Source organism: Scyliorhinus torazame, chromosome 17 (assembly GCF_047496885.1).
Source record: "Scyliorhinus torazame isolate Kashiwa2021f chromosome 17, sScyTor2.1, whole genome shotgun sequence".
Taxonomy (NCBI): Eukaryota; Metazoa; Chordata; class Chondrichthyes; order Carcharhiniformes; family Scyliorhinidae; genus Scyliorhinus; species Scyliorhinus torazame.
The window spans coordinates 4,361,344-4,375,138 of NC_092723.1; the positions used below are offsets into that span (position 1 = coordinate 4,361,344).

The 13,795-nt window shown below is 46.9% G+C and overlaps 1 protein-coding gene across 1 annotated transcript in view; it reads left to right on the top strand.

The window, feature by feature from the left end:
- LOC140394551 (acidic mammalian chitinase-like) overlaps nt 1-6,638 on the top strand; it is a 41,373-nt gene extending 34,735 nt beyond the window's left edge. The window contains exon 11 of the mRNA XM_072481909.1: nt 6,322-6,638. Within this exon, the coding sequence (XP_072338010.1) occupies nt 6,322-6,638 (317 nt within the window). The remainder of the gene's footprint in view (nt 1-6,321) is intronic.
- Nucleotides 6,639-13,795: the final 7,157 nt, after the last annotated feature.

A 13,795-nucleotide genomic window follows, 5' to 3' on the forward strand; every position in this document is an offset into this window, starting at 1 on the left:
CAATACAGCGCAGTACAGGCCCTTCGGCCCACGATGTTGCACCGAAACAAAAGCCATCTAACCTACACTATGCCATTATCATCCATATGTTTATCCAATAAACTTTTAAATGCCCTCAATGTTGGCGAGTTCACTACTGTAGCAGGTAGGGCATTCCACGGCCTCACTACTCTTTGCGTAAAGAACCTACCTCTGACCTCTGTCCTATATCTATTACCCCTCAGTTTAAAGTTATGTCCCCTCATGCCAGCCATATCCATCCGCGGGAGAAGGCTCTCACTGTCCACCCTATCCAACCCCCTGATCATTTTGTATGCCTCTATTAAGTCTCCTCTTAGCCTTCTTCTCTCCAACGAAAACAACCTCAAGTCCGTCAGCCTTTCCTCATAAGATTTTCCCTCCATACCAGGCAACATCCTGGTAAATCTCCTCTGCACCCGCTCCAAAGCCTCCACGTCCTTCCTATAATGCGGTGACCAGAACTGTACGCAATACTCCAAATGCGGCCGGACCAGAGTTCTGTACAGCTGCAACATGACCTCTCGACTCCGGAACTCAATCCCTCTACCAATAAAGGCCAACACTCCATAGGCCTTCTTCACAACCCTATCAACCTGGGTGGCAACTTTCAGGGATCTATGTACATGGACACCTAGATCCCTCTGCTCAGCCACACTTTCAAGAACTTTACCATTAGCCAAATATTCCGCATTCCTGTTATTCCTTCCAAAGTGAATCACCTCACACTTCTCTACATTAAACTCCATTTGCCACCTCTCAGCCCAGCTCTGCAGCTTATCTATATCCCTCTGTAACCTGCTACATCCTTCCACACTATCGACAACACCACCGACTTTAGTATCATCTGCAAATTTACTCACCCACCCTTCTGTGCCTTCCTCTAGGTCATTGATAAAAATGACAAACAGCAACGGCCCCAGAACAGATCCTTGTGGTACTCCACTTGTGACTGTACTCCATTCTGAACATTTCCCATCAACCACCACCCTCTGTCTTCTTTCAGCTAGCCAATTTCTGATCCACATCTCTAAATCACCCTCAATCCCCAGCCTCCGTATTTTTTGCAATAGCCTACCGTGGGGAACCTTATCAAACGCTTTGCTGAAATCCATATACACCACATCAACTGCTCTACCCTCGTCTACCTGTTCAGTCACCTTCTCAAAGAACTCAATAAGGTTTGTGAGGCATGACCTACCCTTCACAAAGCCATGCTGACTATCCCTGATCATATCATTCCTATTTAGATGATTATAAATCTTGTCCCTTATAATCCCCTCCAAGACTTTACCCACTACAGACGTGAGGCTCACCGGTCTATAGTTGCCGGGGTTGTCTCTGCTCCCCTTTTTGAACAAAGGGACCACATTTGCTGTCCTCCAGTCCTCTGGCACTATTCCTGTAGCCAATGATGACATAAAAATCAAAGCCAAAGGTCCAGCAATCTCTTCCCTGGCCTCCCATAGAATCCTAGGATAAATCCCATCAGGTCCCGGGGACTTATCTATTTTCAGCCTGTCCAGAACTGCCAACACCTCTTCCCTACATACCTCAATGCCATCTATTCTATTAGCCTGGGACTCAGCATTCTCCTCCACAACATTATCTTTTTCCTGAGTGAATACTGACGAAAAATATTCATTTAGTATCTCGCCTATCTCTTCAGACTCCACACACAATTTCCCATCCCTGTCCTTGACTGGTCCTACTCTTTCCCTAGTCATTCGCTTATTCCTGACATACCTATAGAAAGCTTTTGGGTTTTCCTTGATCCTTCCTGCCAAATACTTCTCATGTCCCCTCCTTGCTCGTCTTAGCTCTCTCTTTAGATCCTTCCTCGCTACCTTGTAACTATCCATCGCCCCAACCGAAACTTCACACTTCATCTTCACATAGGCCTCCTTCTTCCTCTTAACAAGAGATTCCACTTCCCTGGTAAACCACGGTTCCCTCGCTCGACGCCTTCCTCCCTGTCTGACCGGTACATACTTATCAAGAACACGCAGTAGCTGATCCTTGAACAAGCCCCACTTATCCAGTGTGCCCAACACTTGCAGCCTACTTCTCCACCTTATCCCCCCCAAGTCACGTCTAATGGCATCATAATTGCCCTTCCCCCAGCTATAACTCTTGCCCTGCGGTGTATACTTATCCCTTTCCATCATTAACGTAAACGTCACCGAATTGTGGTCACTGTCCCCAAAGTGCTCTCCTACCTCCAAATCCAACACCTGGCCTGGTACATTACCCAAAACCAAATCCAACGTGGCCTCGCCTCTTGTTGGCCTGTCAACATATTGTTTCAGGAAACCCTCCTGCACACACTGTACAAAAAACGACCCATCTATTGTACTCGAACTATATCTTTTCCAGTCAATATTTGGAAAGTTAAAGTCTCCCATAATAACTACCCTGTTACTTTCGCTCATATCCAGAATCATCTTCGCCATCCTTTCCTCTACATCCCTAGAACTATTAGGAGGCCTATAAAAAACTCCCAACAGGGTGACCTCTCCTTTCCTGTTTCTAACTTCAGCCAATACTACCTCGGAAGAAGAGTCCCCATCTAGCATCCTCTCCGCCACCGTAATACTGCTCTTGACTAGCAGCGCCACACCTCCCCCTCTTTTGCCTCCTTCTCTGAGCTTACTAAAACACCTAAACCCCGGAACCTGCAACATCCATTCCTGTCCCTGCTCTATCCATGTCTCCGAAATGGCCACAACATCGAAGTCCCAGGTACCAACCCACGCTGCCAGTTCCCCTACCTTGTTTCGTATACTCCTGGCATTGAAGTAGACACACTTCAAACCACCTACCTGAACGCTGGCCCCCTCCTGCGACGTCAAATCTGTGTTCCTGACCTCTATACTCTCATTCTCCCTTACCCTAAAACTACAATCCAGGTTCCCATGCCCCTGCTGCATTAGTTTAAACCCCCCCAAAGAGCACTAACAAATCTCCCCCCCAGGATATTTGTGCCCCTCAGGTTCAGATGTAGACCATCCTGTCTGTAGAGGTCCCACCTTCCCCAGAAAGAGCCCCAGTTATCCAAAAATCTGAAACCCTCCCGCCTGCACCATCCCTGTAGCCACGTGTTTAAATGCTCTCTCTCCCTATTCCTCATCTCACTATCACGTGGCACGGGCAACAACCCAGAGATAACAACTCTGTTTGTTCTAGTTCTGAGCTTCCATCCTAGCTCCCTGAAAGCCTGCCTGACATCCTTGTCCCCTTTCCTACCTATGTCGTTGGTGCCAATGTGGACCACGACTTGGGGCTGCTCCCCCTCCCCCCTAAGGACCCGGAAAACACGATCCGAGACATCACGTACCCTTGCACCTGGGAGGCAACATACCAAACGTGAGTCTCTCATGCTCCCACAAAATCTCCTATCTGTGCCCCTGACTATAGAGTCCCCAATTACTAATGCTCTGCTCAATCTAAACCTTTTTCAATTTCAACATTGTTAGAGGCTCAGAAATCTGATTGGTAGAATATTGCTAAACATCTACAAGCATAAAATTCTTAAAACAGAATGAGGCGTACAGGATATCAGTGAAACAAGTTTGTGTGTTGTTACCACACAGTTTCAGGGGTGAACTGATTCCTTTCTCTGTCTCATTCCTCAGTTGGTTATCACACATTTTGAATTTAAAGGGAGGCCATTTTGCCAATTTAATATATATTTAACTGCTTATAACTTGGTGCAACAGTTAGCCAGCCAGGGAAGAGTCAACTTTATTGCTAAAACTCACTCAGGTAAAGATGCAGAAATAATCAATAAAAGGTCTAAAATAAACAAATATGTACAAATACTCACCAATGCATAAACATCACACATATTGCAGTGTTAGGATGATTAGATTTAATGTGAGGGACTGTACAAACAGCACTGCCCATAATGATGATGACCAAGATTAAAGAGTGAGAATGTTGAGAAAGAGTGAACATCTTGGGCGAGATTCTCCGACCCCCTGTCGGGTCGGAGAATCGCCGGGGGCTGGCGTGAATCCCGCCCCCACCGGTTGCCCAATTCTCCGGCACCGGATATTCAGCCGGGGCGGGAATCGCGCCGCGCCTGTTGGCGCCCCCCCCGCGATTCTCCGGCCCGGATGGGCCGAAGTCCCGCTGCTAGGATGCCTGTCCCGCAGGCGTGGATTAAACCACCTCCCTTACCGGTGGGACAAGGCGGCGCGGGCCGGCTCCGGGGTCCTGGGGGGGGGCGCGGGGCGATCTGGCCCCGGGGGGTGCCGCCACGGTGGCCTGGCCCGCGATCGGGGCCCACCGATCCGCGGGCGGGCCTGTGCCGTGGGGGCACTCTTTTCCTTCCGCCTTCGCCACGGTCTCCACCATGGTGGAGGCGGAAGAGACTCCCTCAACTGCGCATGCGCGGGGTGTCGTGAGCAGCCGCTAACGCTCCCGCGCATGCGCCGCCCGGCAATGTCATTTCCGCGCCAGTTGGCGGGGTAGAAATCAGTCTGGCGCGGGCCTAGCCCCTCAACGTTAGGGCTCGGCCCCCCAACACCTTTGGGGCAGCGCGATGCCCGACTGATTTGCGCCATTTTTGGCGCCGGTCGGCGGACATCGCGCCGATACCGGAGAATTTCGCCCCATATTTTAAAATTGTTGCAACGCCCCAGGTTAGTGTGGGGTCAGTTCCAGCGCCACAGGTCCAGAGACAACACAAGTTAATTAAACAATAATTCTTAGAAAAATAACCAAAGTCTTTGCCTTTAGCTGCCCAATAATTAGGTTTGTAAATCTAAACACAATTACTTTTTATTATAACAAGGAATATGCAGCAAATATAACTGGTTAACTATTATCTAATTTCTAATCCCCCACTTTAACTTGCCCTCCACACTCTATGCAAATACACAAGACAAACAAATACAGAGAGGAGGAGAGGGGTGAAAATCATAAACAAAAGGACAAAGAGTCTTTGGTTCAGATGGCTGTCTTCAAGCCGACCTTCTTAATATCTCAACAATCATTTCTCAACAAGTCCAACTAATTTACAACACACAATCCAGCAACCCCCACCCAACAAGCATTCAGATTTTCACAGTAGCTTCATTGCAGTGTTAATGTAAGCCTACTTGTGACACTAATAAAGATTAGTATTGTTATTATTAGATATCAGATATGAAAAACCTGGCAATGTAATGAGTAGAGTCACTGAAAAGAAATCATGGGGTGACAGCTTGTTTGCAGCTGAAGGGACATGGTCCACAGTAGCTGCTGGTTCTTGGTGCTTTCCCAGGAGACTGTGGTTTTGATCCAGAACTCTCCTTTTGCACTCTCAATTTGCAGCAATAAGTTCTTCAGCTGGGTTTTTCAAGTCACAAACAGCCCGGCTTTGATGAGAGATTTTTCAGAAGAAAGAGAGATGGGATTTGGCAGTTTGCTCAGCCAAAGTCTCTTTTGACTATTCAAAATTCAATGTCTTTTCACCCAGCGCTGGATTTGTGTCCTCAGTCTGAAATCTCCAGGTCTCCATTAAAGAACAACAACATATGTTCTTTAGAAATCCAGCACAGTAGCAGCTGTGAGCCAGTGTCCTTTGCTAAGGAAAGGTCGCCTTTTCAAATAATGTTCGTACACACAAAAGTAAATGCCACAGCCCCAGAGGATTAAGCTGCTCTCCCGTTTGAGAGCTGACTGGTGGTGATTTAACCTGAGGTTCACCACACCTCTGGTGAGGGGCAAGGATGAGTGGGCGGGGCCTTAATGAATAACCTGAGCCGGTACGGGAATTGAACCTGCATTGTTGGTGTCACTCCACATCACGAACCAGCTGGCCAGCCAACGGAACTATAATATTCATCAGATGGTAGTATAAATTAATATAGGTAAATAAATTAACGATTTGTGTAACACACCTTTATCAAAATATTAATGGACTAAGCCATGAATCTGTACTGGGTGTTGCATCCAGTGTATTGATAGTTAAATAAATAATGGTATTATTTTGTCACATGAAAGGATAACATTTTGTGATACAAATTAATCAACATTTTTATCAGATGACATTTAATAATATCTGCAAAACATTTTGTTTTGACTTAAAATAAAACTTTAATTGAATCAAAATTTTCACTCCAGCACATAGACTCCAGATAGAATTGGATATTTGACAAGGATTCCTCAGTAACTCTTATTGAACTGAAATTTCAAGAATTGCGTTTCACCGGAAGATTTTCAATGCAGCAACAGCCTTTGGCTTTACAAAGGTTATCTCCGTTTGTGACTAATTTTGAAGTAAGAAATTAATTTGTGAATTTTATTTCCTTCCAGCTTGTGTTCCATCTAAAACAACACTGAAGCCAGCTGTCCCTCCGACTCAGGCTCCTAGTGGCGGCGGCGGAGGTGGAGGCAGTGGTGGTGGTGGAGGCGGTGGTGGTGGAGGTGGAGGAGGTGGTGGTGGTGGCAGCGGTGGTGGTGGAGGTGGAGGTGGTGGCAGCGGGTTCTGCGCTGGCAAAGCTAACGGTACCTACCCTGATCCAAAAGACAAGAGCAAGTTTTATCAATGTGCCAATGGAAGAACCTACGTGGAAAGTTGTGCTTCTGGATTAGTCTTTGATTCTTCCTGTGAATGTTGCAACTGGGCGTAATGAGAAAGCAGAAGGTAGGCTTGCTTAATAACCCAAATAACAATTCAAAACAGGTATTCTGTGGAAAACAGTAATATTGAGGTTGTGTAAAATACCAATGTAGACTTTATTACAAATGTTACAAATCCTGAAGTAATGTTTCAAGAGATAAAAATATACAGGTAAACTTTAATCAATCCAGTTTGCTGGGTGTAGATTTGAGCAAACCCTGACAATTCATGTGTCAAATAAACGTAGGTTCATTTTCCCAGAGTCAATGGGGTTGAAATGGATGGTATGCCCTTGCTTTGGTGTGATTCTTATTGGTTTATGGGATGTGGTGTTGTTCTCATGATCACCTCTTATTGCCCAGCCCTAATTACCCTTGATTAGCCGCCATCTTGAACCACTGCAGTCCCCACGGCAACGCTCTGACATTATAGACATCTGCAATCACACTTTCACTAAACAAGGTTGCTGAGTTTTATTTCAGCCCAAGCTGCTTTTCCATATATGTCCCAGAAACTGGTTGTGGAATTGGGGAATTCTGCGTGTGTGCGTGTGTGTGTGTGTGTGCGTGCGTGTGCGTGTGTGTGTGTGTGTGTGTGTGTGTGGTCAGTTCTGTTGGGTGAAGATGTGTCACTGGGGAAGGAGAAAGGTGAGGAAACAGGATTAGAATTATAATTATCAAATAAACCCAATATAGAAATTGTTTTTTAATGCAGCTGATGTGATATTGAAACATTATTGTTGAATAAGAGAACACTAAAATCCTCTTTCTCTTTCCAGCCGCCATCAATCTTGGTCGGGCACCAGTGAAGCTGTAACTGGTTTCAGTTTAATTACTGAAATGACTACTTTGTGGGTGAAGACCATTAATGCCCCACATCGAATTTGTCTCAACTGAAGATATACATTGTAGTTTAAACAGCAAAATAAAATCATTGATTCATTCAGAAAATTATCTCTTGTTTTTCCATGAATGAAATCAATAAAATCAGCTGAAAGAACTGAACTGAATGAATTCAATTCCAATGTAACAGTTCAAGACATGGGTGGCACGGTGGCGCAGTGGTTAGCACTGCTGCCTCACAGCGCTGAGGTACCCGCGTTAGATACCAACCCCGGGTCAATGTCTGGGTCATTGGCCATGCTAAATTGCCCCTTAATTGGAAAAAAAAAGAATTGGGTTCTTTAAATCTAACAAAAAAACAGTTCAAGACAGAAACAGGCGTTTGAAACTTTGACACAGACTCAAGGCACAGCTCTCCGATATCTACGGTCATTCCGACACCTCACAGGGTAAAAACATTTCTGTGTTCAACACCGGAAGGAAAGTGAAATTAACTGAGATTTTGTATCCCGCATCTGACCAACATTGTGATCACCAGAGAAAATGAAACTCATCATTTATGTAGAAGATGAGTTAATTGCCTGTTTGCAGATGTGGAGAGTGAGAGAAATTGCAATTGGTAGTGTAATCACAATGTGAAAACACTGATTCCAGTTGGATTCCTACCCTCCTGCGAGGAGAATTCTGTTTATTCTTTTTGGATGTGAGTGTGTCAGCAAGAGTACTACTTGTTGCACATCCTGAACTGCTCTTGAGGAGGAGGTGGTGAGCAGCCTTCTTGAACCATTCTAGTCCAGGTTGTGGAGGTGCACACATAATGCTGTTGGAGCATTCCAGGACTTTGACCAGTAAAAGTGAAGGAGCTGTGATTTGGTTGCATGTGACGATGCCGTATCGATTGGCGAGGAACCTTCAGGTGGTGGTATCCTCATACTGTTTACTTTTAATCAACCTCCTCAATTGTTGGAGCAGGAGATGTACTTGTACCAGAACGGGCAGTGCCAGCTGGTCCACACTGATACAGCTGTGTGATAATTGCAGATTTTCTCCAGCTCCTTCTGATAGTGTTCATGCTCATCCTGTTCAGCAGTCTGGCTCTTATCCAGCCAGCTGGTAACCTCATTACATTTGCCCCAAATCTTTTGCTTATCGCCAGCTCCAACCTTGCCTTTCCGCTTCTCCTCCTCAATTATGGCCTTCCCATCATGTTGAAAGCATAAGATTCCAAAGTGTTTTAGGCAGCAACATTTTCACGTTGCTGGTCATCTTCAGTTTTGTACTTTTCAGCTTCCTGGATCATACATTCAATATCTTCTTTGCTCGAGCAAAGATCAAAGAACAAAGAAAAGTACCGCACAGGAACAGGTCCTACGGCCCTCCAAGTCTGTGCCGACCATGCTGCCCGTCTAAACTAAAATCTTCTACACTTCCTGGGTCCGTATCCCTCTATTCCTATCCTATTCATGTATTTGTCAAGATGCCCCTTAAATATCACTATCGCCCCTGCTTCCACCACCTCCTCCGGCAGTGAGTTCCAGGCACCCACTACCCTCTGTGTAAAAAAACTTGCCTCGTACATCTACTCTAAACCTTGCCCCTCTCACCTTAAACCTATGCCTCCTAGTAATTGACCCCTCTACCCTGGGAAAAAGTCTCTGACTATCCACTCTGTCTGTGCCCCTCATAATTTTGTATACCTCTATCAAGTCGCCCCACAACCTCTCCTCATAGCTAATGCCCTCCATACCAGGCAACATCCTGGTAAATCTCTTCTGCACCCTCTCTAAAGCCTCCACATCCTTCTGGTAGTGTGGCGACCAGAATTGAACACTGTACTCCAAGTGTGGCCCAACTAAGGTTCTATACAGCTGCAACATGACTTGCCAATATTTATACTCAATGCCCTGACCAATGAAGGCAAGCATGTCATATGCCTTCTCGACTACCTTCTCCACCTGTGTTGCTCCTTTCAGTGACCTGTGGACCTGTACACCTGGATCTCTCTAATGTCAATACTCTTGAGGGTTCTACCATTCACTGTATATTCCCTATCTGTATTAGATCTTCCAAAATGCATTACCTCACATTTGTCCGGATTAAACTCCATCTGCCATCTCTCCGCCCAAGTCTCCAAACAATCTAAATCCTGCTGTTTCCTCTGACAGTCCTCATCGCTATCTGCAATGCCACCAACCTTTGTTTTTTTAATATAAATTTAGTGTACCCAATTCATTTTTTACAATTAAGGGGCAATTTATCGTGGCCAATCCATCTACCCTGCACATCTTTGGGTTGTGGGGGCAAAATCCCTGCAAACACGGGGTGAATGTGCAAACTCCACATGGACAGTGACCCAGAGCCGGGAACCTGGGACCTCGGCGCCGTGAAGCAGCGATGCTAACCACTGCGCCACCGTGCTGCCCTCCACCAACCTTCGTGTCGTCCGCAAACTTGCTAATCAGGTCCCTTGTCTTTCCACCTGGTAGAGATCATGAGTTTGGAAGATGTTGCCGCAGGAACCCTGATAAGTTGCTGTTGTGCATTTTGTAGATAATACATCCGGCTGACACTGTGATTCGCTCATTTATTTATTCATCATAAAACCAGTTTGTTCATGAACAAGTAATTATCACTACAAATCAATTTTTAATGATATTAAAAGGTAACTGTGGTTACTTAAGATATAATATGATATGATCACACTGAATCCTGGTTAGTACAATAGCAAACCACTGCATTCACTAATTCATCTTCATTTGGAAGATTTGCTGGAAACCTTGGCTGCCTCTGCCTCCGCCTGCCGTAGATTCCAATTGGTGAAATGAACACCTACAGTAGATGGATGAGCCACTGAGGTAGGCTGTCTTATCCTGCATGAAGACAGGTGGATGGATTGTGAGAAGGTTTGATGCAAGACCAATTCGTAAGCTGCTAATTCTGTGGCTACTAACTGACCTCCTGACTTCCTCAAGCCTGACCACCACGTACAAGGCACAGGTCAGGACCACGATGGTTATTCACTACTTGCCTGCTTGAGTGCAGCTCCAGAAAGACTTAACAAGCTAAACAGAATCTAGGGCAAAGCAGCCCGCTTGATCAGCACCCCATTCACCATCTCCAATATTCAAACTCTCCACCACCAATGCAGTAGCAGCAGTGTGTACCATGCACAAGGTGCATTGCAGCAACACATCACGCCTCCTTTGATATTGCCTTCCGAACCCGTGACTGCTCCCAGCTCAACGGGCAGTGACAGCAGGCACATGGGAACAGCAACTCCTGCACATTTCCCTCCGCTCCACACCCCATGACTGCGCCTTCACTGTGGCTGGTTCAAAATCCTACTGTTGCCTCTGTATCAGCACAGCACACGGACTGCAGAGATTCACAAAGGCGGCACACAACCACCTCCTCAAGGCAGTTAGAGATGGGCAACAACAGTGATGTCCACGTCCCAGAGTCACTAAGTGAGTGGTGATGTGAGTTTGTATTGAGTGGCAGGTTCACATACCCTAGAGGAGTGGCTTGGATCATTGACCCATTTCCTACACAGGCCACCCTGCTATGGATACTATGGTCATTGGCGACATCTTCCAGGCTTCTGTGGTCAGTGGGAGGGCCTCCTGCTGCAATACTTTGTAAAGAGGACATCCCTCTTTCCCTCGATGGCCTGGAGCAGTTCCTCCAGTGAGGCACAGCTGAATCGGGGAGGGGGGGGTGGACTTTGCTGCATTCTGGTGCACAACCTTTCTGCAAAGGTCGAGGCACGATTAACGAAGGGCTGTCCATGTACCTTTTAAATGTGGTGCCTGGATACGATGGCGGGGCAGCCAGTTTCCTCTCCCCCCCCCCCCCCCCCCACCCACCCAACCCCACCCCCACCCAACCACAAGACAAGAGCCACGCAAACGGCCCAGCTGCAAAATTAGCGACCTGAATATCACAGCGTTTAGCCTGCTTACCCACCCTGATCTGTGGCAGAGTCCCTCTCACTTCACTCTGCCACCACAGGACTTCGTTTCGGGGCAATACTGCCCCCAATGGCTGTGCTTGGTGAGGTTGTAATTGATGATGGCTCAAATTCTGTAAAACAAAACACAATTAATATTTTCATGATTTGGATAAAACATCAAAAATACAATATCCAACATCAACTTCAATGGGTTAAATTTATATTTCTCTCATAGATTTGAGAAGTTCTTATAGCCTCAGAAACTCAGATCATTCTTTAGGTTAAATTGTGAAATTTTAAAACTCAGTTATTTTGGTAAAATGAATCTAATGGAATAAACACGGATGGATATCGAGCTCCAGTGAAATGGGGACTTCATTCCCATTCACATTAACAGGTGGGGCTGATCGGGAATTTTAACGCATCCCTAACCAACGCTGGGTGGTGCGGGTGCTGTGCCTGCCTCCAAGTGGCAGAGGGGTGAAGTAGCGAGGTTCAGGGCTGGGCAGAGAGTATTTTCCTGCTACGAGGTGCAACATTTCTTCCTGTGGGCTCCACAGAGTAACTGGGAGGATCACATGGGTGAAGATCCATTTCGATTGGGATCCTGCAGACCCTGATTTGCACTTGTGAGGGACCCAACCCCTAATCTCGGCAAGCGAGCTGCACACGGCTTCCTGGCTTCTGACACAAAATGCATGTTGATCGTGTCATCTAGGCTTATATTGCAGATTTGTTAATTGAATTAAATTTTGACCAGAGATGTTGGGATTCAAACCCACATCTCAAAGCCTGGGCCTCGGCATTACAGGCCCAGTGACGTCACCAAAATGCCGCTATCTGTCCGCATTTGCACTTTTCTGCTCGAAATTACACCCTATTGCTTAAAACCTTGCACTGATGTAAGAAGTTCATGTCACAAGCATTCACAGGTGGAATTAAGTTATCTAAATGAGGGTCTGACTTGTCTTGCAAGATAGTTTTAGATTTTTGAACTGCTCAGGAATTTACTCACCCTGTGCTGTCGTCACACAGCCCAACATGACTCTGACCAACAGGAAGCTCCAGCCCAACATGACTCTGACCAACAGGAAGCTCCAGCCCAACATGACTCTGACCAACAGGAAGCTCCAGCCCAACATGACACTGACCAACAGGAAACTCCAGCCCAACATGAGACTGACCAACTGGACTCCAGCCCAACATGACACTGACCAACAGAAAGCTCCAGCCCAACATGACACTGACCAACTGGACTCCAGCCCAACATGACACTGACCAACAGGAAGCTCCAGCCCAACATGACACTGACCAACTGGACTCCAGCCCAACATGACACTGACCAACTGGACTCCAGCCCAACATGACACTGACCAACTGGACTGCAGCCCAACATGACACTGACCAACAGGAAGCTCCAGCCCAACATGACACTGACCAACTGGACTCCAGCCCAACATGACACTGACCAACAGGAGGCTCCAACCCAACATGTCACTGACCAACTGGACTCCAGCCCAACATGACACTGACCAACTGGACTCCAGTCCAACATGACACTGACCAACAGGAAGCCCCAGCCCAACATGGCACTGACCAACAGGAAGCACCAGCCCAACATGACACTGACCAACTGGACTCCAGCCCAACATGACACTGACCAACAGGAAGCTCCAGCCCAACATGACACTGACCAACAGGAAGCTCCAGCCCAACATGACACTGGCCAACAGGAAGCTCCAGCCCAACATGACACTGACCAACTGGACTCCAGCCCAACATGACACTGACCAACTGGACTCCAGCCCAACATGACACTGACCAACTGGACTCCAGTCCAACATGATACTGACCAACAGGAATCTCCAGTCCAACATGACACTGACCAACTGGACTGCAGCCCAACATGACACTGACCAACAGGAAGCTCCAGCCCAACGTGACACTGACCAACTGGACTCCAGTCCAACATGATACTGACCAACAGGAATCTCCAGTCCAACATGACACTGACCAACTGGACTGCAGCCCAACATGACACTGACCAACAGGAAGCTCCAGCCCAACATGACACTGACCAACAGGAAGCTCCAGCCCAACATGACACTGACCAACTGGACTCCAGCCCAACATGACACTGACCAACAGGAGGCTCCAGCCCAACATGATACTGACCAACTGGACGCCAGCCCAACATGACACTGACCAACTGGACTCCAGCCCAACATGACTCTGACCAACAGGAAGCTCCAGCCCAACATGATACTGACCAACTGGACTCCAGCCCAACATGACACTGACCAACAGGAAGCTCCAGCCCAACAGGACACTGACCAACTGGACTCCAGCCCAACGTGACACTGACCAACTGGA